We start from the raw sequence: 26071 nt of genomic DNA, 5'->3' as shown, positions 1-26071 counted from the left end.
CACTTGGGAAGGAAGGAATAGAATGAAGTTTCACAGCCTCTTCAGGATCTGTGTTTGGACCAAGATCTGCAGGTCTGCCTCCAGGGATATGGATAGATGTGTCTTCCAGTAGGTGACTAGGCAGATGTTCTTGTTGGTGATACCAAAGCCAAATGGGGCTGTTTCCAAGCAACAGGAGATGTGGGTGTTTATGGGTCTATAGCCAGGACTATGGTCAATAAGCTCATCACCTAGGCATGGGCCTGCTTTCTCAAAACAAATCTTTGGTCTTTGACACCACCAATGTTTTGCAAGATCCTCCCTGGATTTTAAAGTTCTGACAAAGGTACTTTTTCCATGGCTTGCTACCAAATTATTGTTGCTGTGGGGAGATATTACTGGAACACCTCTCATTCCATTACTTTAACATTTTAAATAGGGAAATTTTAATCCATTTATATTTATTATGATAAGATGTGTTTAATTTTACTCTTTTCATCTTTTTATATGATTTTAAATGTTAGACATTTTGGTTTATCTTTTTTATCTTTATTATTTTTTCTCCAATTATTTGAAAGCTATATGTTTTGTTTTTTAACATTGATTCAGCTTACATTAAAATATTTAAATCTAAATTATTTCATCATTTTTAAGATCAAATAAGCATTAACTTTTCATTATGTAAGATAAGACATTTGTCACATTTTTTATTTTTCTTCTTCTTCTTCTTAATTCGTATATTTGAGAAAATTGAAATTTATAAAGATCATTATTATTCAGTATTCAATATTTTAAAATTCATAATAAACACATTAATAATATAAATTACTAGAATTTACTCAAAATTAGTATAGATTTTCTTGCTTGCAACTATTTCCTTAATATTCTATCTTCTCATTTAACTTTTTAGTTTAATTCATTTCCCAGTTGACCAGAGTACTTTCTTAACTACTTTTTTTTCATATTTATTTATTTATTTTGTTAAACTATAATGTATTATTTGTTTCAGGGGTACAGGTCTGTGATTCATGAGTCTTACACAATTCACAGCACTCACCATAGTATATATCCTCCCCAATGTCCATCACCCAGCCACCCCATCCTTCCCACTTCCCTCCCCTCCAGCAACCCTCAGTTTGTTTCCTGAGATTAACAGTCTCTTAAGGTTTGTCTCCCTCTCTGGTTTCATCTTGTTTCATTTTTCCCTCCCTTCCCCTATGATCCTCTGTCTTGTTTCTCAAGTTCTTCATATCAGTGAGATCATATGATAATTGTCTTTCTCTGATTGACTTGTTTCACTTAGCATAGTACCATCTAGTTCCATCCACATCATTGCAAATAAATGCTGTCTAATTTACTGTAGTTTTTTTTTTTTTTAAGTTATAAAGTGTGTGAGGATGTCATTCTATTGCTTTACTATATGAATAATAATTTGGATATATGTACAGTTTTGGGGTCCCAATACTTCCATTCTCTAAAGGTCCATAGATTTTGATATATTATCTTATGGCATTTCTTTCTGAAGATAAATAAAATGATAACCTGAAAACTTTGTTGTCATTGTTGTTGAAAACTTATACTTGCCTTCTTTGGTGCTTATAGAACATTTTCTTTATTGTTGACTTCATGCTGTAAAGGTTAGTCTTATGCTCATCTTTCTATGAATTTTTCTTACTAAGTTGAGTTTTTATTTTATACATTCTTCAATTCAGAGGTTTTTTTTTAAATTATACCTTTAATTACACTTTTACCTATATTTATGTTTTTTTTTTATCTGGGATTCCTATTAAAACTGTATCAGATTGGGCACCTGGGTGGCTCAGTTGGTTAAGCGACTGCCTTCAGCTCAGGTCATGAACCCAGGGTCCCAGAATCGAATCCCACATCAGGCTCCCAGCTCCACAGGGAGTCTGCTTCTCCCTCTAACCTTCTACCCTCCCGTGTTCTCCCTTACTTGCTCTCTCTCTCAAATAAATAAATAAATAAATAAACAAACAAATAAAACCTTAAAAAATTGTATCAAATTTATTAGGACTATTTTCCTTTTTTTATTCATTTTCTTCTTTAGAATTCCTTTATCTCATTCTCATGTGTTAAGAAGTTTAGCTTCTAATTTACTATATTTTGTGGCTTACTACACTTCATGGTTTACTGCTCAAATTATATGTAAATATAATTTTTTAGTAATTATTCAGTAATTATTATTTATTTTGTAATTTGAAGGCAGCACTTGTGATTTTCAAATAATACCATTTTTATATATTTAAAATCCTTTTAAATCTGACTAAAATATAAACTTTTTTCCTAAATGATTTCTCTCTTATTTAATGTATGTCTGTTTCATAGGGGACTATTGTCTATGAGTCCTCAGATTAATCTCCATTGTTCACACTGTTAAATTCTTTTGTCTGTTGCTATTTGTTCTCTTTGATTATTCTTAGAGAATGGATTTTCAAATATACATGATCAAATGAACACTGGAATTATGCTGTTTTCATATACTTCAATCTCAACTAAAGGAAACATTGAAATGTTTCTTATTTTGATTTTGCCATTTTTATGTGTTTAATAAAGGTAAAACTACAGAGACAGGTTGCATCAATTCTTTTGTGCCTGAGAGGACTAACTAGTATTCTCCCTTCCTTCCCCCTTCACCTCTACTCTTGTTCTTTCCAATGTATTATCCTTCCCTTTTCATCTTTTCTCACTGTTTTCCTTTTGCTTTATTTTTCCTATTTATGTTGCTAAGGAAAAAGTCATTCAAGGGCAATGGGATATGTTTGCCCTCATTTTCTATGCCAAATCAAAATTTACCGGAAAGAAAAACAATTATGAGAAACTAGAATGTTTTTATTCATTTTAATTTACTCATATCTAAAAATAGTATCATTATAAAAATGAGATGAAAAGTCTATAAGTTTCTCATTGTAAAAATGAGATGAAAAGTCCATACCAAAAGAGGTATCTTTGTGATACCTCTATAAACTGGCATCTGTTTTCATGAATTCCCTCATTATGAATTGACCCAATAACTGGCACCATTGTGATTGGTACACTTCTATATTAAGATTACTTTTGCGGGTGCCTGGGTGGCTCAGTGGGTTAAACCTCTGCCTTCAGCTCAGGTCATGATCTCAGGGTCCTGGGATCAAGCCCCGCATTGGGCTCTCTCTTCAGTGGGGAGCCTGCTTCCCCCTTTCTCTTGCTGCCTGCCTCTCTGCCTGCTTGTGATCTCTGTCTGTCCAATAAATAAATAAAATCTTAAAAAAAAAAAAGATTACTCTTGAAAGAATAGGCACTCTATGTGGTGGTATATGGTTACAACATGCTTATAAGATCAAGATGCAGAACAACTGCTTCCCTATAAATTCCTTTGTTTAACCCCTACCACTCATTATGGGGTTCTATGAAGGGTTAGTCATACTTCTGCTTGTATTTTTGGATGATTTTCCTTACCTGGAGGGAATAGAAAATTGTTTGGTATTTTCTTTAACCTGATGTCTCATACACTTTCACTGAAAGTCCTTGAACTTTCTAGTATGTGGTTGTACACATACCTAAAATTTCACAAACATAGATTCTTCATCATTTTAATATTTAGCTATTTTAATGGGAAACTGATAGTTAAGTGTATGGATTTGAAATATAGATATCCATTAAATAATTAAATTCTAATTCCTTTTTTTCATTCTGAATTTTGTTTTTCAGTTCATTTCTCTATCACGTTATATGAATGAAACTGTAATGTTTGTGGGTGATGGTATGGGAGGAGAGGAGCTATATCACAGACAGAAACTATACTATTTCACAATAACTGATTTTTGAAAAGTATTATGTTTTCCATATATTCTTGTTTTTATAAACCTTGATGAATTGGCTGTTATTTTTAGTACATGTCCTGAAGTTTTCATCTTGGAATGATAAACTTCTGATCTGGCCTTATTTTAGAAAACTTTATTTTCTGACATTTTACCCAAAGCTCCAATCACACTGAAATTGTGTTTCCTGACTATGCCATAAATTTTGTACCTTTGCATGTTATATAGGTATTTCTTTCTAAAAAGTCTTTCATTATTTTTTCTGCGTTGAAAAATGTTTGTCATGTCAAAGCTGAAATGTCATTAATTTAATGGCATCATAAGATGCCATTCATGTTCTCCAACTAAAGGCAATCACTTTTTCCTTTGGACTCAAAAGTTCATTGGTCACCAATGAACTATGAAAGCACTTGTGTTAGAACATAATATATGTAATTTAATTTATGAATTCTCAAGTACACTCATATTTACATCACTTGTTTCCCTTATGGCCACTGGCATCATAGTATGTGCCCAAAAAATATGGCTGAATAAATAAAATAATTGAAGAACATATGGCTATTTCATAGTCAATTTTAAAAATTATGTCTATAATTTCACTGTAAGATACTAATTAAGAACACTTATAGCATTCACATATCATTTTGTATAACAGAGGTTAAACAAAATGAATATTCATTATAGTGTTATTACTACTTTGCTCGGTTAAAAAAAAAAGGTTGCCCGTTTGTTTCTGCTTATATAGGCCATATATAGGCCCTCAGGAACCAATTATAGAAAATAATGCTTTAAAGTGGCTGTACCAAGAAGTTTTAATATAACAAAGGACTTTCATCTTACCATTCCATCTCCACATTTTGTTCCAGGAGCAACCAGGCCCCAATCTTTAGAATTTTGGTATAAAATAAAAGTTTTGCACTCAGTGGTAACATTCAGCTTTGAAGTCTTCTTAAGGTGATTAATAATTTCTTTACCAGGCAGAGATGAATGCTGCCCTCTGCTGCAGTGTATCTTTCCACATTTGACATTTCTGAAGGAAAGGGAGAATATTCTCAGGTTTGGGACCAGGAAATAGAACTTTATAGAGATGAGGCTGTCAGTGAAGTGGCCTGGTTGCTTTTCTCTAGACCAGGTTCATCAACTGGCTGCAGAAGCACCAGGTGAAGCAGGGTGAAAGATTAGACAAAGTCCTGACTCTGGGACATGTAAAATGATTGCATTTTTTTATAGTTTTGTGATTCCCACAAATCAATATTAGCTCAAATTTACAGGAGAATATTTCTTATTAGTAATTTCAATTCATCTAACTTTCATCAAGATGTTAAGATTTCTTTCTTCTTCTTTCTTACACAGAGCACATAAGTTAATTCTCACAAAAAACCCGTGAGTTTGATATTATTATAATACCCATTTTACAGATTAGGCAACAACTGGAAGTAAGAGGAAGTTAACTGACTTCCCAGTTTCACCTAGGGTATTTAGGAACAAAGTTGAACTTGACCAAAGGTTTCTGTTGTTGTTTTTAGTCCAAATCCTGTTTTGTGGCACAGGGAAAAAAAAAAAACCACAAAAAAAAAGCTTTTCTGAGTATAACAAATCTGGAAGAATGACACAGATAATACTTTCTAAAATCAGATCGAATTTCCACTTCTCCCTTCCAATTTCAACTTCTACTTTTCTTTCTTTTTATGGCTTCACTTATTTCCTTCTCTCTGTTCTTTTCTTTCTTTCCACTCTATTTTCCTCCTCCTGTCTTCTCTTTCCTATTTTTTGTAGCTTCTCTTCCTCCCTTTCTTTCCTAAGGATTTTAACTCTTTCCCATTTTTCCTCCTTATATCTCATGGCCTTCAACTCATAAATGTGCCAGTTACACAATCAGGGATGTGTGCTTACTCCCTTACTCCCCCTTCTCCTAACCTCCTCAGTAAAAAGAGGTTAGCAGCTGTCAGAACAAGAGAGTTCTGATTTTGCAAAAACACTCTTAGGAAGGCACTTACTTTTCTTTACATGGCACTTACTTCTCTTCACAGGGAATTAATCTGTTTTCCTTGTTTTTGCAGTATCCAAATCTATTTCCTTTTTTATTCATCTCATAGCAGAGATCAGAACTGTCTTTCACCTCTAGGATCCAAAATGGAATGATTGAAGTAAAATAATAAAAACTTGAATGTTATAAATCATAACATTTTTTATATTTCTAATTGAAATTTTATTTTCATGTGGTGGTAAGGCAGAATGAGATAAGTAAATCACTTTAAACTTACCCTATTGTATTAGAAAGATATTTTACAGAGGTGTATGGATATAAAAATGTAACAAACATACTTTAACCCACATATTGAGCTAGTTAATTAATATTAGAGGTAATAGCAACTAATATTAAAGGTAATATTCAGAGAGATTCTAGGTAAAATATGGGAAGAATGCCACAAATGACATTATCTTCAATCTTGCCCCAAATTTTTACAGGATAATAACAGAAATTATAGCTCTTATGTTTATCAGCCATTCACTGTAATTGTCTCTCACCATTATCAAAAAATTGAGAGCACTGATCATCCCGGGTGGGACATTTCCCCATGAAGCAGTAGCCTTTTGTGTTCTTGCAAGGAAATCCATTTACTTGGAATTTGTCGTTAGGACATGCAGAAGAGTAGCCAGTACATACTTCAGGAAAATCACATTCATCTTTTGCTGGTCTGCATATGGACCCTGATTTTTTCATCTGTTGAAGAAAAGTAAAAAGACTAATAAATCTTGAGCATATTTCGGTAGGTTAAGTTTCAGTTAAGTAGGAGGAAGATTGACCCATTTAATTTATCTTAAAAAAAAAGGTTTTAAGGTTGGATCAGGAGTTTCTAATCCATTCCACTGAGAATTATAATCATTTCTAAATGTGTTGACTTTTATGTAATTTTAGGAATGACACGACAGTGTTTTTGAAAATCTGTATTAGAACAGCATTGGACAGAGCTGAAAGGACATAAAATGGAGAAAAGAGCAAGAGTTCTGTTTATCTTGGAGGTGGTACATACCATCTCCAGCACACTCATATCACTGGGAATCCCTCTCCAACTATAATGAGGAATCTCCACTCCCAAGAAATCACATCTCTCCAAATGAACTGGAAAAATACCCTGACTCATTGCTGGAGGAAAGTGCATGGAAATACTTTCTTATTCAGCCACTCGATATGCATTTAACTGTAATGAGTCCTAGAAAGATTTGAAAATGAATAAGACATACTTCCTTTCCTTTGTGAGTTTACAATATAGTATGCTGAAAGAAAAGTCATTATAACTTTGGACAGAGTCATTTGGATTTCTGATCGCCTTTCCTAGGAATATATCTCCATGTACTAGTTAGTCACTCTCACTCTCCAATACCAGTATAATCCTTTCCCCTTCTAGTTCACTATTGTTGGAATGCCACCTCTTCCACCATCACCACACATGAGCTGAGGTTAAATAGGTTAGCAGTTATTTACAAAGAAACAAGAATAATGTTTATCATATAACTAGTCCTAAAAGACCAAGTGATACCTGCTTCTCTACTCCCTAGGCCACAGCATGGCCCAGTCAGAAGTCAGAACAACTCAGAAGAAGCTTTATTGGGGACAAGCATGCCTAACCCTAACCTGGGATTAGTAATGTAGGGTCATTCAGTGGACAGACAATTCTGTCGCTCTATGTACACTTAATAAACTGAAAATGGAGAACCCAGTCCTGGCACAGGTCCTTACCTGACAAGCTTCACAGCATTCTCCTTCTGCACAACTAAATCCTGGCTTCAACACACATTTGTTTGCATCACAGCAAGGATTGGTGCACTCCTGGCAATAATCAAAAATTAAAGATCAGAAATTGGTTTGTAGTTAAGGTCTTGTTTAATAAGTTATGGTTCTGTATAATTTATCATTACTTGTCTTTCAGAGTTAAATCCAAATGCATGATCCTTGGCTATGACATGCATATGAAGACTACTGCTTGTAACTGGTCTTTGGGACATTTATTTATTTATTAAATATTTATTTATTTATTTGAGAGAGCGAGACAAAAAAAGCACGTGTGCCTGTGAGCAGGGAGAGGGGTCGAGGGAGAGGGAGACAATCTCAAGCATACTTACTGCTGAGCATGGAGCCCAATGCAGGGCTCTGTCCCAGAACCTTGAGATCATGATCTGAGTCAAAATCAAGAGTTGGAGGCTTAACCGACTGAGGTACCCAGATACCCCTATTTTGTTTTCTTCCCAGTTGGCTGTTCAGTACTCCACACTAATGAATTTTCATCAGCAGCTTACAAGGTCCAAGTTTCTGACCTTCCATTTTCTTGATGACTTCCATTCTTTGGAAGGGCCCTGCTACTTCTCTATACTAAGGGTTTAATAGAGATAATACAACTTCTGAAGATCTAATTTTACATTTTCCTCAAGAATCTGAGTATTTCAAGTTGAACTTTGTTGTTGTTTTTAATACATCATTAAATAATAACAGCAGGTTGGACACATAGGCCCTATATGCTTAAACAAAACTAAAATTGCAAAAGAAACTGTCTGCAAATTATAACATAAGGTATTTTATGTGTTAGAATGAGACTGTAAAAACATTCTCTAAAGAATGTGCATAAGCTAAAGCCTCAATTTCCAAAGTTAAGAGCCTCTTTGCATTCAATATAAGACATTTGAAAACTAGGTGTTGCAACCTCGTTACATGTCACTGTTCCCACTTTGATCATGGAATCTCTGATTCACTTACTATTAGAGTTGTTTTGAATTTTGTAGTGTCTACAGTGTACATACTACATATGTGGTTTTCCGACCAACAGTATCAACATATCCTTTCAGGTTGCTGGAAATAAAGGATCTCAGCCTCACTTCAGGCCTACAGAATCAGAATTCACATTTTAACATCCCCTGGTGATGTATGTACACATGAAAATTTGAGAAGTGATTGTCTAAGACTCATACCTGTAGGATAAGCTCTTAACAGAAATAGCTTCGATGTTGGAGGAAAGCAGATTAAGAATTACTCTAAAAATTTTCTTAAAGGCATATTCTAAATGTTCCAGAGACCAAAGCTCCAATAAATATGTAGAAGGTTAGAATGGTTCAGGCTCAATTAAGACAAGAGTTTTCTAATAAGATGAACTGTCCAGCTGGGGATACAGACCAGCCTCATAAGGCACTGAGTAAGCTCGATTAACTGTGGAAAACAAATTCCTACTGTGCATGAGATCAGACTTAAAGGCACCTACGGGTCTTTCTTACAAGAAGGGCTGATTACTATAGAAACCAGGCAAATGTGATACGGTGGGTCTCCAACAAGATCATTATACACTATTCATGACTTGGTAAGATGTCTTGCACTGAGGCTACACCAATGACCTGCTTTGAAATGAAACAAAAAACACATTATTTAAAACTTTACAAGGACTATCTTGGTTGATTAATGGTCACCTAGGTTCTAGCTGCCTAGGTTCTAGCTGAGTTGAAACTTTGTAATTTAAAGACATTATTTGCAAATACCTGAACAGGGCCACAATCGCACTCTTCTCCTTCATCCAACTTCTTGTTTCCACAATATGGGTAATTATTTAATTTATCAGAAAATGGAATGTTGAACATGCATGTTGGATTATAATCCTTCAGGTGTCGAAGGTACTGAATTCTGTTGCATTTACTGAATTTTAGTGCAGGAATGCTAGAGTTTAAATGAATTAAAAATAAAGATTAATTTTATCAATGCAAAGTGGTGGAACAGCTATGAAACTTTAATGAAGGATTCAGAAAGAATAAATATAAATGATGAACTCTAAAAGTCCATTTACTTCTCCTAGTTTGCTTTACTGTTATAGGAGAGTAGCAAGTGGGCTTTTATTATAGAAAATGTTTTATTAAAACAGCCAACACACGATATCCTGTGAGCATACTACAACTATACATCGTCCAGAAAGTCCTTCCTGAAGCCCACAGTTTAGACTGAATGTGTTTGCTGCTCCTAGATCACTTTCTATTTGTTCCTCTTGACATAATCTATGCATTTGTTTATCATTTATGCAAGATTACAAGCTTCTCAATGCAGGGACTGCATTTTTTTTTTTTAAATAAGCACTAATTAACACAGGGCCTGGCACAAAGTCATACTCTATAAACATTGTTGAAACAAATGATTTATTTAGTAATACCTTACACATCCTAGGAATGAATTATCCTTCTGAAAAGTGCAAATACTAAAAGGACTGAAATTTACCTCCCTTCTGTCTTTCTTTTGTTTTGACTCCCTTGCCATTATTGGTACATAACGGACACGGATAGAATTTTAGAGGCTTAAAAACATTACTTTGGAATGAGGGGCCCTGAAAAATAATACTAATTGTATAGATGATGATATAAAATTAAATATCAGTTATTAGTTATTACTTTATGGCAGGCACTGTACTTGGGTACTTTCACTATTTTACCTCATTTAATTAATATATAGAAGTGCTGATCATCATCATAAACACTTTTCTTATATGAAATACATGATATGCTCTCTGTGAAGGACTTCAAAAAATGTGTAAAGTTTAGGAGCTGGCTGTGGTAATTCACAGTATGATGGGAGGATATAGGACATTCATTCATTCTACAATTTTTTATACAGTACCTAGTATGTGTCTGGGACTTTTCTAGACAGTTTGATAAAACAGTGTAGAATGCAGACAAAACCTGACCTCATGAAGTTTATATTTTGTTGGAGGAATAACATAATAAGCAAGCTAAGTAGGTAATGCACAGACTATATTAGGTAGAGATTAATACTAAGAATGGGGAAAAAAAACAAAGAAGAAAGGATTAGAGACAGGATTGAAAAATTAGATCAAGTGGCTGGGGAAGGCTTGGCTGAGAAAGACATCTGAGTAAAGATTTGAAGGAATAAATTAGAATTTATAGCAAAGATGATAAAACAAGGCACATAGAGTGTATTCTTCTCCTAGGCACCTTAGTATAATTTACCAATTAATTGTTGTATATTCTATATTGTATATTGTATGTTGTATATTAATTGTTGTATATATAGATGGAATTTTAGAGTGACTAGGACCAACACTACCAACTGTTAAGATTTAGCCCCGAAGGGAAACAGCCTATCATGGCTGGTTTTGTAATAGACCTTATGGAATATATTAGAAATTGTTTACATAATATCTATATATCCCTACAATATGGAGTTCTAACTAAGAGTGACACACAAAATATTTAAATGTACTTTCTACATTGTTTGAACCTTACCTTCCACCACGATCCATCACACATCTCTCAAAATTACAGGTACATGGGTAATCATCATGCTTCATCCCAAGGTTATGACCCAGCTGATGTGCAATTCTGCTTGCAACTACATGTAGGTCAGGCAAAAGATCCTGGGGCCAAAAAAAGATGTGTATTACAAATTTCTATAGGTTAATGCACTTTAGCACATAGTGTTTTGAACTATTTGTTGAGACCTGGTTTCTAGCTTCGGTTAACCAGTACTTGTTTTAGAGGCCATGGCCTTTGTTACCTCCCTGTCCTGCCCTCAGTTCCTTTAATTATATAATGAGGATGGAAAAATGACCTTTGAGTGTCTCTAACGTTTTGATATTCTTTTTTGTGGCACAGTAATAATCATTGCTGGATTTCTATAAGCTCATTCTTACAAATAGCTAAAAATTATAATTAAAAATTATAAACTAATGTCCTAATAAATAAACATTATTGATTTGCCTTTTATATGCCAGATATCCAAAGATGGTAAAAATAAAAAATGTGTGAGGTTCATGTTTTCAGACTACAGTCTCACACTGCCCAACAGTATGTAATGTAATCATGAGGAGGAAGTTTCTATTACTAAGAAAACCAGAAGTTTGGTGATTTGAAATCCAAGGCAGAGTTGATTGTTCCCACTGTCTGTAGTTCTATTTCATGTTTTAGCCCCTATAGTAAGTATAAAAAATTAATTTCCAAAAAGGGGTGGGATACTAGATTACAATGAAGGTAAAATTCCCCTAACTTGGTTATTTCATCTTACTCATTTGAAGTTTAAAATGTGTTCTGGATGGGTTGTAATGTCATAATTGGAGTGGCAATAGCCTATACTAGATTAGATAGACTCCGCTATGCAAAATTTGTGTTAGTAAAATACCATGATCAAAGGCATAATCATAAAAGGAACAATGTAATGAATAGATGATTTACAAGCTTTTAATTTCAAGGTCTTAATAAGACTTAGATAAGACTACTTGGACAGCATCTACTAGAAGCTTAGTGATTTGGGAAAGATACCAGATAAAATAGATAAGTCAGCAGTTTGAACATCTTACTCTTACTGAAAATGAATCGCAAGGTTGTTTTGATATGATCATGATAATGATAATAGTGAATATATATAGTATGCAAAAAACTTTTCTAATCTTTGTATGTCAATTTGTATATGATTTTTAAAGCTCTGAACAGACTGGTTTATCTTCATTTTTCATCTATAGTTTTTATAAAACTGTTATTTTCCTATTTAATAAAGGAAACAACAATTTCATCATAGTATATATTGGTGGGGATATATGGCAGAATTCATACATGATCTTTCCTTTTCTCTCTCTTTCTTCCTTTCTTTCCTTCTTCCTATCTTTCTTTCTTTCTCTTTTTGCAGGCTCCACCCCCACAGCAGAGCCCAACATGCAGCTTGAACTCATGACCCTGAAATCAAGACCTGAACTGAGATCAAGAGTTGGATGCTGAACCAACTGAACCACCCAGGTGACCTTAGTCCCCTTCAATAGGACACAAAATTTATGGAAATTAACTTCAAACTTTGTGATTAAGTTACATAACAAATACAACCCAGCCTACCTTAACAACACTGGAGGAATAATAGGGCAGGCATATACCCTCTGAATAAGAAGTTCCTTGTGCATGTATGTAGAGCCATTTCCCACTATAAACAAGATGCAAATACACTCTTCAGTCTGAGGCAGTGGTTTAATTAACACAAAGATTGAATCGCAATGAATTCTCACAATGCTAGTGCCTTTGCACATAAAAGTGCCTTTTTTTCCTTAGAGTTCTAGAATTGAGGATGATCTTAGTTGTTATTAAGCTTATTTAAAATTTGTAGTATATTAGAGGTATTGAAAAAGTCAGTACAATCTAAAGTTGAAATCATAAAAAATGTACTTTCAAAAAAAATAATAAAATGGGAGTTCAATTTTACAGGGCTTATCCTACACTCAGCTTTGGATAAAACCACTTAAAAGATCAAATAATTAAGTTAAAAAAGTGTTTGGAGAAAAAAATACAACATAGTAAATGACTCATATTATGATTAATTAGCTATAGTTAAAAATTTTTAAAAAATTTTAATCAAACATAGAAACTCACAGAGGATTAGATAACAATAATCAAACATTTAAAAGAGTTGTCATATGGAATATTCTTGGATTACCTAAAAAGACAGATGTAGATATGTATATTAAGGGAATCCAGACTTGATATGCTTTCAAGAACATTTAGAGTTGGACCACTTTTTTTTTTTTTTTAAAGATTTTATTTGTTTATTTGACAGAGAGAGATCACAAGTAGACAGAGAGGCAGGCAGAGAGAGAGAGAGGGAAGCAGGCTCCCTGCTGAGCAGAGAGCCCGACGCGGGACTCGATCCCAGGACCCTGAGATCATGACCTGAGCTGAAGGCAGCGGCTTAACCCACTGAGCCACCCAGGCGCCCTAGAGTTGGACCACTTTAAAGAGTGATTATGAGTTGGAAGACCACACTTGGAACATGTATAATTAAGAATATTCAAATATGAGAAAAGTGGTCGGGCTACATGACCCCTTTCAATCTTTAGCTTTTTTGATCAAAAAGGTATGTTCTATTTCTTTCTTTACTATTGAAATGTCCTACATTTTTAGTCTCAGTGTTTGGCTATGTATCTTGGAAGTATTTTTTTTTAAAGATTTTTATTTCTTTATTTGACAGAGAGAGATCACAAGCAGGCAGAGAGGCCCACAGAGAGAAAGAGGAGGAAGCAGACTCTCTGCTGAGCAGAGAGCCCGATGCAGGGCTCGATCCCAGGACCCTGAGATCATGACCTGAGCTGAAGGCAGTGGCTTAACCCACTGAGCCACCCAGGCGCCCTGTATCTTGGAAGTATTTAGACCTCTGGTCTTCCTAGTCTCTGGAGATCTTAGAAAAATACCACGCTTCATCTGAGATGAGGCATCAGAGCAAACACAATCTAGATTCTGAACTTGCTCATGGTTACTTAGAAACAAAAATCACAACATGAGAATGCCATATATATTATCACTTCTAGTGCTATGTGAATATAGATGAGAAGACATTCAAGGAACTCAATGCATAAGTCCCAAATATGATGTGCAATTAGATATTTAGGAGCACTTTTCTCATTTCCTTATTTGCAGACATACTATTGCTGTGAGAAGCTATTGCTCAGAATAAGAGACGTTCATGAAAGTAAAAAGTTTTTTGCTTATAACCATGTGATATTTCCAGACTAATTTATTATTTTAAAACACAGGTCCAAGAAATAGGCAAAGAGGTTAATCTCGTGCACAATGAATGCTATGGTGATAGGTACAAGTATCTCCCTGGAGATAAGTGCTGTGGGCCATCTCAGTGATAAAAATCAGAAGTGATATTACTTTAGAGGTGTGGTTCACTCTCATCAATCTGCCAGAGAGCTGGACCTGACTTCCAGCTGTAGGCTTTGGAAGGTTCACAGTTCTGAGTTCAAATTGAAAGTTAACATTTAGATAATGTTAAGAAGCACATTTGTAGGCCATGTTTGCAGACCGTAGGAGAAGCACCACTATTACAGGAAGATGAAGTAGATAGGGTGGGTAACATTGTTATATAGTAGCCTTAAGGGCACCAGAAGAAATGCTCAAAAGCTCAATTACTCCAAAGTTGTGCTTTCATACTTTTATTAGGATAACAGGACAATGGTTAACACAAAGTTAAGGTCAGTTCAGCTGCACAATTATTTATCATTTCCTAATAGGCTGAGTAGTGTGGTAGCTATTTTGAATTAGAAAAATGATAAAAATGGGCCCCCTTTCTTAGGAATGACCTAATATTGTAGATAAATCCAAAACTTTATTTACTAGGAATATTAAAGCTGTGGCAGTTTAGTTATCCACCCTCATGAATAGTAGAGGAGATGCTCTTGAAGCACTATTCATTGGATAGGGACACTTTACTGAGGGAAAATTTCCAGAGAGTAAGGTGCTTTCCCAGTAATACAGGTTTTAGGGAGTATTGGAATGGCACAGCATGGAAGAATTAAGGGTGTTAGTGCTAAATGCTGGTTAAATAAATTGATTCTAAAAGTACATTCTCATCTAGTCACATTTTAAAACCTGACCAGAAATGTAAGTGTATCATATGTTTACTTTCTAGTGTTAATCAATATTGGAAAGAAAGATTATTTAAAAGTTGATTTGGAAATTTTATGTATAGCTGGACATAACATTTTGTCACTGTATACTATGCAAAAATAAATTGTTTTAAAAAGTAGTTTGTTGCTATTCATTTGTTTGTTTGTTTATTTATTATCTATTTATAATTCACCTAAAGTATGCAGAAAAATAGAGCACTTACATACCTGAGTAATATAACATGATCATAATTTTTCCTCTTTTTCAGGATTACTTCTTGCCAAGTTGAAAAACGTAATAAGGTATTTTCTATATTTGAATCTATGTCTATTTTATCTCCATTTGTCCACATTTCAAGGCCAACCAATGTCACATGAATGTCCAAGGTTTTATAAATCTGTTCAAAGGAGAAATAAATTTTCATAGACTCAAGCTACATACAGAAGGATCCTTCACCATTATTATATTCCTCTATATTAAAAAAAAAGTAATTTTAACATGTGAGGTACATAAACAAAAAAATGCAGGTCTTATTTTACAAATGGTTATACTGAAACAGAATATAGTGTAACTTGCCCAGAATACTGGGCAAATTGCCATAACCAACAAAAAAATTTAACTTAAAAAATATTTGATTTTCTTTGAATATGATGAACCTTACAGACACTGGGCTCAAGATGTGTCTAGCATAAATAATTTAGTAAAACTCAGTTTATAACTGACCAGAAGACGTGAATTTATTAGTAGTGGCACGCAGAGGGATGAATGTTCTTTATTTATCTCTCTATTTTAGTCATTACTTGGTTCTATGGCAGATTAGAATGTTGATATGGGTTTTCAAAAACCAATAGCCTAGCTGCCATATTTTGTTGGACTTTTTAGAACTACTTTGCTGTCTGAGAAATCTTTTTGGAGATAGCTCAAAACAGGTGCAAATAGCTATAGCTCATAAACCTTCTCACTTCATTCCCATTTTGTAAACACTGAATTGGTAGATACCTTGATGCCAGCACAAAAGAAGACAGAGTTGAAGCAAATATTATATGAAGATTTTGAGGCAAAAGATGTTATATAAATTTTATAATTCCTAACAGCCAGTACAAAGTGGGTTGAAAGAATGAATGAACACTGAGTTAAGGTCAGAAATGATGAGGTCATTCACACAATAATAGTAGAGGATGCAATCAGTTATTAAGAAGTGTGATACATCATGGCTATAAAAACATTGTGTTAATTTTCTACTTTTCTTAACCTGCATAATATGAATATACTGAATTTCATGTGTCAACATAATAACCCAACAAAGTCATTTCGTAAACCTGAGAACTAGGTTTCCTTTAAAGAATCATGAAGTTAGACCTTTAGTTAAACCATGATCTCAAATTCATACTGGAGCCTGTAATGTCCATTCCTTTTAACCCTGACCTTAGCATGCAATAGACCTTATATGTCAGGTACCACAGAACAATATATTTGTTTTAACCTGGTCTCCTTGGAGTCTCTACCATTCATGGGTGGCCTTTAGGTCCATAAAACTGGAGAAAGTACAAATGGAAACAATAGTTATCATTTATCATCCTATGAATGTGCTCTCTTCTAGTGAAAACATACCCTATAAAATAAAACCATGCTGCATCTATGGAATGCTTGGAAGGGTTTGTATATACATATTTGGGAGATTGTGAAGAGTTGGTTCACTCTTCACAGTAGAGAAAAAACTGAACTTTCCGAGATAAAGGGGTAAAGACATTGTGAAAGTAAATGAGAGAGGATGAACTAAAATAATGAGTGTGGGCACTGTGGAGGATAAAGGATTGGTATGACTTCCCAATCTAAACTGAATATCTTTAGTAAAAGTTCAGTAATTTGTACCAGTTTTGTATTTATGCTTACTTTGGTGATGGGAACCCAAAGAGAAAGACTGAGTCTTATATTTGTATCAGTGTTAGGGTAGTGGTAAAGACAATCACAAAATATAGGAAACAGGATAAAAGGAGCTTGGGCTGAGAGGCAGAGGAGCAGAGCAGATCACTCTCAGAGCAAAGCCATTACCAGGCATGAGCCCTTCCATGCTACACACAGGTAGGGAGATTAATTCACACACAAAGCCCAGAGTAGCTCCTGGTCCTTTCTGATTGGAGACAGAGTAGTCCAGGCAAGAGAACTGAGACATAGCACCACCCATTGTGGGGAGAATCTTCTGGTTCTATCTGACCAGAAGAGCTAATGACATTCCTGAAAGCTGTGTGAACCAATGGTGGCTTGAGCCAAGAGTTGAGTGGATAGAGCTGATTACTCTCAGAAAAAGCCAATACAGGTATTCCTTAATTTTTCAGTTTGTGTTATGCCATTTGCTTTCACAAAAGGCCAACATTAGAATCTATTTTCACTGAACAAAAGAAATCTGAAGAGAATTTTTGCTTTTATGAGAGAGGGCAAAAAGCAAAACTAATGCTCAATGTTTGCTTTGTGGTGAGCCATTGTAGAGCCATTGTAGTGTCACCCCAGGTAGGTGACACTGTCAAGCACCAAGCCACTGTAGTTTTGAAGTGTGTCTGTGAGCATCAGTGCTTTATCTCAGTTTCTTTTGTGCATTTGTTAGGAAGATGTGTTCCAAGGTACCAGAAAAGCCTAAGAGAAGTTGTGTTGTTTTTTTGTGTTTTTTGTTTGTTTGTTTGTTTGTTTTTTGGCTCAAAAACATTCCCATAGGGGCGCCTGGGTGGCTCAGTGGGTTAAGCCGCTGCCTTCGGCTCAGGTCATGATCTTAGGGTCCTGGGATCGAGTCCCGCATCGGGCTCTCTGCTCGACAGGGAGCCTGCTTCCCTCTCTCTCTCTCTCTGCCTGCCTCTCTGTCTACTTGTGATCTCTCTCTGTCAAATAAATAATAAATAAAATCTTAAAAAAAAAAAAGAACAAAATAATCTTTAAAAAAAAATTCCCATATAAATTAATAGTAATTGCTTCTCAGCTTTATGTTATTTGGCCAATGAAATATTTAACAGGAATACTCCATGTCCAGATAGAGGGAGAAACCTATTCCAGGGTGAAGGCTTTCTGAGATACACAGAGGCAGGGGGGCTAATTTTTAGCCAAGGCTGAGGGTAGATTCTGGTCCCTTCTAACTGGAGAGCCTGGTTTGGGAAATTGAGAGTTGCCTGGAGTAGCCACCCAGGCAAGGAAGATGAGATATAACCTACCCACTGTGAAGAGTGGGTGCTTGTCCCAACTGACTGAAGGTTGGTAAAACACCTGAAAGCTGTGCAGACCAGAAAATTCAAGAAAGGCACAAGAGAAAGGCAGACATCACCCATAATTTGCAGACCAGAGCCAGCTATGCTGTTTGGCTGAGGACCTTGGGGTGCATTTCAGCTTAAGTTAAGACAACAAAGATATGTTCCAGTTTTAGAACTGCTTCTCCCACTGCACAAGGGCAGAGAATCTAATTCATAATCAAGGATCATGAAAAATTAGGTAAATTTGACTCCACGAAAGGAAACTGATAAAGCTCCAATAACTGACCATAAAAAAACAGAGATCTATAAACTGTCAGGGACACCATTTTGAATAATCCTCTAAGGAAGTTTAGCAGACTATAAGAAAACACAGACAACTAAATAAAATTGGGAATATAATTCATGAACAAAAAGAGAAGTTTGACCATGTGGGAGAAAGAATTAGACAGTAGACATTACCCAGTGAGAGGTGCAAAATGAAAAAAAGAATGAAAAAGAGTGAAGAAAGCCTACTGGAATTATGAGACACAGTGTAAAAATACCATGAGGATTCTAGAAGGAGAAGAGAAAAAGAAAGTGACAGAAAGTATATTTAAAGCAATAATGGCTAAAAACTTCCTGAACTTGGGGAAAGAAATAGACATCTAGATCCATGAAGTCTGAAAGACAAATAGATTAAACCTAATAGGGCTACATTAAGATACATTGTAATTAAATTGTCAAAAATCAAAGATGAAAGAATTTTAAGAGCAGCAGAGAAAAGAGAGGCATTACATATAAGAGATTGTTGGATTTTGCTTTTTTAATCCCTTCACCCTATAGACAGATTTCTCAACAGAAAGTTTTTAGGCAAAGAGATAATGTAATATCAAAATAACTGCCAACCAAGAATACAATGGCTGGTAAAGCTGTCCTTCAGAAATGAAAGAGAGATAAAAATTTTCTTGAACAACCAAAAGCTGAGGAAGGGAGTTCATTACCACTAGACCTGCCTTAGGAGAAATGTTAAATCCCCTCTTTGAATAGAAGTAAAAATTGCTCATTAACATCATTAAAAAAACACAAAATGGTAATATTAATCTCACTTGTAATGGTAAATATATAGTGATCATTAGATTCTGCAATTTGGTAATAGTCGTGTATAACTCACAACTCTAATTTAAAAGTTCAAAAATGAACATAGTGGGGCGCCTGCGTGGCTCAGTGGGTTAAACCTCTGCCTTAGGTTCAGGTCATGATCTCAGGGTTCTGGGATGGAGCCCTGCATCAGGCTCTCTGCTCAGCAGGGAGCCTGCTTTTCCTTCTCTCTCTGCCTGCCTCTCTGCCTACTTGTCATCTCTCTCTCTGTCAAATAAATAAATAAAATCCTTTAAAAAGATGAACATAGGGGAAAAAACCCATAAATATAATATGTACAATGTTATTAGTTACAAAATATTAAAGAATGTAAATTTTAACTGCAATAATGTAAAAAATGTAAATAATGTAAAATTTTAACTGCATGTAATAATGCAATAGTAAGGAAAAAAGAAAGTGTCAAATATATGAATTCTATTAAAGTTAAAAATTGTTATCAGTTTAAGTTAGGATCTGATAAGTTTGACATTTTATGTAAACCTCATGATAACTTCAAGGGAAAATTTTCTGATAATTAGATGTAGGAATACAATAAAGAAGTCAAAGAATACCAATATCAGAGACATCAAAATACAAAAAAAAAAAAAAAAAAGGAGAGCAGGATAAGAAATAGGGAACAATGGATCTGTAAAACAACCAGAAAACAATTCAGAAAATGGCAATAGTAAGTCTTTACCTACCAATAATTACTTTTAATGTGAACAAATTAAACCATCCAATCAAAAGACACAGGGTGGGTGAAGGGATTAAAAAAGCAAAATCTAACAATGCAAAGCATACAAAAAATATGTAAGCCCTGAAGACACACATAGACTGAAAGTAAAGGGATGGAAAAAATCATTTCTACCAAATGATAACCCCATTCCTCCCCACCAAAAAAGCAAGGGTAATTATACATATATCAAAATAGATTTTAAACGAAAAATGGTAAAAAGAGACAGAGACCATTACATAATGATAAAAGTGTCAATACATCAAGAAGACTTAACTGTAAATATTTATGCGCTCAATACTGGAAAACACAAATATACAAATCAAAAACTAGAGAGCTGAAAGGAGAAATTTTAAAAAAAGTAATACTTTACCCCGAACAATGGATAGATCATCCAGACAGAGAATCAATAAATAAACAGTGCATTTGAACAATACTCTAGACCCAAAGGACCTAACAAATGTATAGAACTTTCTATCCAACAATAGCAGAATACATATTCTTATTTACACATAGAATATTTTTTTAGAGTAGGCCATATGTTAGGTTTTAAAACAAGTCTTAGCAAATTCAAAAATGATAAAAAATCATACCAAATTTCTTTTCTGAACATAATGGCATGAAACTAGAAACCAGGAACAAGATGAAAACTGGAAAATTCATGAACACATGGAAACTATATAACACTCTCCTGATCAATGGATCAAAGAAAAAATTAAAGAGGAAATAAATAAAAGACTCATGTGTGTTTCCATTTTCATTTGTCTTAAGGTCAGGTCTGAACAAACCAATTACTAGTAAGGAGATTGAATCAGTGATCCACAATATCCTAATGATAAGGAAAAGTACAGGACCAGATAGATTTACTGGTGAATTATACCAAACATTTAAGGAATTGCTATCAATCATTCTCAAACCTTCCCAAAAAACTCAGAGGTGCAAACATTCCCAAACTAATTTTACAAGGCCATGATTACCCTGATATCAAAACCAGGAAAGGGTATTATTAGAAAATAATACTGCAGGCTAATACCCTTGATGAGAATAAGTGAAAAATGGATCAAAGTGGAATGAAGAGTTAAACTGAGTTTTACCATAAAATCCCAGAAGAAAACATAGAAATAAAGTTCCTTGACATGGGCCTTGGTAATGAACATTCGGATATGATGCCTAAAGCACAAGCAATAAAATAAGAAACAATCAAGTGGGATTGCATCAAACAAAAACTTCTGCATAGCAAAAGAAGCCAATAAAAAAGTGTAAAGAGAACTTATGGAATAGGGAAAAATATTCACAAGCCATTATCTGATAAGGGGTTAATATTCAATATACATAAACAACTCATTAACTCAATGGCAAAAAAAAAATTCAAATTAAAAAATGGGTAAAGTAACTGAATAGACATTTCTTCAAAAAAGATACATGAAAGGCCAACAAGTGCATGATAAGATTTTCAACATCACTAGTCATTAAGATAATGTGAATTAAAATAACAATAAGACATCATCTGTGCTTGTTAGAATGGCCATCACTAAAAAGACAAGAGACAACAAATGCTGGTATGGATGTAGAGAAAAGAGAACCCTTGTGCACTGTTGGTGGGACTGTAAATTGGTAAAGCCACTATGGAAAAAAATATGGAAGATCTTCAAAAATTTTTAAAAAGAACTATTTATATGATCCAGCAATTCCACTTCTGGGAACATATCAAATGAAATAAAAGCACTAATTAAAAAAGATATCTACTCTCCTATATTTATGCAAGCATCATTACATAAGCAAACCATGAATACAGCCAAGGTGTCCATTAATGGATGAATGGAAGAAGTTGTAGTAGGTATATATGATGGAATATTATTTGGCCATAAAAAATCAAGGATATCCTACCATTTTTTTTTTAAGATTTTATTTATTTATTTGACAGAGAGAAATCACAAGTAGGCAGAGAGGCAGGCAGAGAGAGAGAGGAGGAAGCAGGCTTCCTGCTGAGCAGAAAGCCCTACGCGGGGCTTGAACCCAGGACCTGGGATCATGACCTGAGCCGAAGGCAACGGCTTAACCCACTGAGCCACCCAGGCGCCCCTATCCTACCATTTTTGATAACATAGAATACCCTAGAGGATATTACATTAAGTGAAATAAGTCAGACAGATAAAGACAAACACTATATGATCTCACTTATATATGGAATTTTTAAAAAACAAATTCATAGGAAAAATTATCAGACTTGTGGTTACCACAGATTGAGTGTGGAGAGGGGGAAATTGGATGAAGGTGGTCAAAAGGTACAAACTTCCAGTGATAAGATAAATAAGTACTAGAGATATACAACTGATGACTACAGCTAACAGTACTGTATGATGGGTAGGAAAGTTGTTAATAAGAGTTGGTATTGAGAATTTTCATCACAAGGGGAATTATTTTTTCTTTATTCTTTTGGGTTTTTCTTTTCATAGTATCTGAGAAGATAGATGTTAGCTGAACCTACTGTTGTAGTCATTTCACAATTTATGTAAATCAAACCATTATGCTGTATGCCTTATACCTACACAGCAGTGTATGTCCATTATATGTCCCAATAAAACAGGAAAAAAATGCCTAAAAACCTTGATAGGAGGAAAGATGGTTACAAACACTGCAAGAATTATTGGAAAAATAGGATCAGACTCAAGTCATGAATAAACTTACAAACACTTTTATCAATCAATCAATCAATAAAAAGAAACAGGAGAAAACAGAGATGACTATGAGATATAATCATTCCACTCCACATTGTTCCTACTTTTTAGAATAATATGGGGAGGGTTTTTAATTTCCATAGACACAAATTTAAAGTTCAGAGAATTTTACTTCTGGCTAAGATGTGTAAAGTTGGAAAGAATGTTTTTGCTACCCTGACAAAAAGAAAAAGCCAGAGAATCTACAAAGTTGTATCATATCAAATCGTAAATTAGCTGAGGTAACAGGGCCAATAGTAGCTTGAAATCTAAGGAAAGAGCGCCTCCTTTGGGGAGAAATGGTACTAGAGCATCTCCCAGTGGCAAAGCATGAGAAAAAGAGATGTTGATCATCATATAAAACAAAAGAGGAATTCACCAGACATTTGTAAGGAATTGTTAAAGGGTAAGTGTGGGATAAAATGAGAGTGTAGGACCTTCTGAAAGACACAGACATAAGGAATTTTACAAAGGGAGGTTATCTCCAATCTCCCATTCTGGATGCGCATGATACCATGGAGAGCAGAGTGGGAGATTGGAGATAACCTCCCTTGGTGGTATAGGCCTGAAGGATGGGAGAAACTGTTGCTTTGGGAACATCTTTAAATCTACCAGACTCTTGTTCTCCGGAGATACAAAAGCGTTAAGCTTCTATATGGCCTTCAGCAAATTTTTTTTTTTCTGTTCCAATCTCATTATTACTTCTTTCCTTGTACTAACTGTGGCTTAGTTTATTTTTCTTTTTGTAGTTCCTTAAGGTATAACGTTAGTTGTTTATTTGCTATTTTTTTTAACCATAAACTTTAACCATAAACTTTCCTCCTGGAACTGCTTTTGTGGCATCTCCTAACTTTTGATATGTTTTGTTTCCATTTTTGTTAGTATCAAGATTTTTTTTTTTTTATTTTACCTTTCATTTATTTCTTGATCCATTTGTTGTTTGGGAATGTGTTCTTTAATTTCCACATATTTATAAATTTTCCAGTATTCTTGCTGTCATTGTACTTGATATAATTTCCATCTTTTTTAATTTGTTGTGATTTGTTTTGTGGTCTATATAACATATACTATGAAATATTCCTTCTGCTCTTGAAAATAAATGGTGTATTCTGTTGCTCTTGGGTGGAATACTCTGTATATACCTGTTGGCTTCATTTTGTTTATAGTGTTGCTCAAAACCACTGTTTATTGATCAGCTGTCTAGATGACATATCAATTGTTGAGAGCGGGGCATTTTTTTTAATGCTCCCAGAACTCAAATGAAAACTGATTGTTGCTGAAAGAAGGGAAAGCAAAAGCAAAACAAAACAAAACAAAAAAACAACCTTCTGGCCCTGGAGGAGAGGCAGGAAGCTATCCTAAGGCCAGAACATTCAATGTCTCCTACCAATGAAGGAAGAACACAGTGAGAATAATCTACCCAAAGACCCATTCATGACAGAACTTTCATAATACAGGATAGATCAGGGCAACAAAATACTCCGGGTCCCATAACTAGGCTAGCAATCACTGAGTAACAAACAAGAGTAGATTACTACTGAAGAAGAGATAAGAATGTGAGTGAGGACCATTGAGCAGGCACCCTTGATAAAGGCCTGAAGTTTCACGGTGAAGCAGAAACAAGTTCTCCAACAATGCTAGATTATGGAACAGTGATTTTAAATGTATTAGTGGATTTGATTTATGCATGGTAAATAGTCAAGTCTTTATAAATTTTTAATACATTTTTATAAATTTTGTGATTAGTAACCATTATTTGAAACCTCCTTAAATATTAAATGTCATTTACTTAGAAAACCAAACCTCAGTGCTGTGGTTCATTTATTGCTGTGAATTTTTAATTGGATTTGGCTAATTAGTCCACATGGCGAATTTCTGTATTTTGGACTGTCTCAATATTGAAATTATCACAAGATCCAGCAGCTATCTATCTTAAAAGTAATTCTTCCATTTGCATTTTTAGCTTCATTCAAACTGTATCAGATCTTACCATGTTGACAAAATTGGCCATTCCCCAAATTCTGTTCCTCAGTTTACTATGAGGATGATTATTCCTGTGATACTGGAAAATAAAACATCAGGTTAACATTCATTAATAATAGGAGATGAATAAAAACTCAAGAAAATACTTCACTCACTATGAGATATTTCCAAGGGAAAAAAAAAACTTTTTGGCATTCTTTCTGGTCAGCTAAAAATCTGGACAAATTATACAGAATTATATTTTTGATATAAAATAATAGTATATTGATAATAGTAATTTGATATAAAATTTTAAAAAATAGATACAGCATTTCTAAGGACATGCTTCAGCTTTGCACTACTTTAAGGTTTTCTTCATTACCTTATCCCCTTTTCACATTACAATATATTACAGTACATTGACATATTAAACCAACTGATAAGTGTTCTTTAGTCCATATTTATCATGCTGATGAAAGAAAACTTATTAAAGCTCCACAGAAACTATTATATTGCAAGTAAAGCAACACTTTATCAGCTCTTCTATGTTCATGGTTGTCACAACCATGTATGCATTGAATGTAATCAAGGACCACCCTAGAGCCAGAGATGTGATGGAGAAGGAAATTTTGTCTCTCCCTTCTCTCTAGGGAAAGGCTGAGAAGACAAAGTGGATTTCCCTACTCTGGCATATTGTCTTTTTTTCCTTTTAACAAATGGATTTTCCATTTGTGCCATCAGGACCTTGTTCTTAAGATGATCAATTTAGACCTGATAAAATATACTTTATAAAAATAACAAAAGTATCTTGTAGAGATAAATGCAAATGATCAAGCTTGTTTCATAATAAAAAGTAAGAGAGACATGGCTTTTCTGAATCCTACAATTATCCTCCAGTTACTTGCTCTTTTGTTCTCCTGTTATCTCAAAAATCTAAATACCTCAAAGATTCAACATTAGACTCTCTTCACTTCTCATTTACCATTCATTTCTCAACCTACTACTCATTGGTTTACCTGTCTCTAGCCCATTAAAACTATTCTTGACAGGAATATAAATATCCTCCTGCTTATCCAATCTGTTGAACACCTTTTCTTCATCTTC

At 34.4% G+C, this 26071-nt stretch overlaps 1 protein-coding gene across 1 annotated transcript in view; it reads right to left on the bottom strand.

The window, feature by feature from the left end:
* ADAM7 (ADAM metallopeptidase domain 7) overlaps positions 1-26071 on the bottom strand; it is a 61996-nt gene that overhangs the window by 7185 nt on the left and 28740 nt on the right. The window contains exons 8-16 of the mRNA XM_047719806.1: positions 24996-25067; positions 15434-15603; positions 12663-12747; positions 11067-11197; positions 9321-9495; positions 7540-7629; positions 6327-6522; positions 5816-5918; positions 4638-4827 (exon numbers count right to left, since the gene is read on the bottom strand). Of these exons, the coding sequence (XP_047575762.1) occupies positions 4638-4827; positions 5816-5918; positions 6327-6522; positions 7540-7629; positions 9321-9495; positions 11067-11197; positions 12663-12747; positions 15434-15603; positions 24996-25067 (1212 nt within the window). The remainder of the gene's footprint in view (positions 1-4637; positions 4828-5815; positions 5919-6326; positions 6523-7539; positions 7630-9320; positions 9496-11066; positions 11198-12662; positions 12748-15433; positions 15604-24995; positions 25068-26071) is intronic.

The sequence above is a fragment of the Lutra lutra genome, chromosome 2 (assembly GCF_902655055.1).
Source record: "Lutra lutra chromosome 2, mLutLut1.2, whole genome shotgun sequence".
Lineage (NCBI taxonomy): Eukaryota > Metazoa > Chordata > Mammalia > Carnivora > Mustelidae > Lutra > Lutra lutra.
The sequence above is the reverse complement of the archived record's forward strand: the minus strand, read 5'-3'. Positions and strand labels throughout refer to the sequence as shown.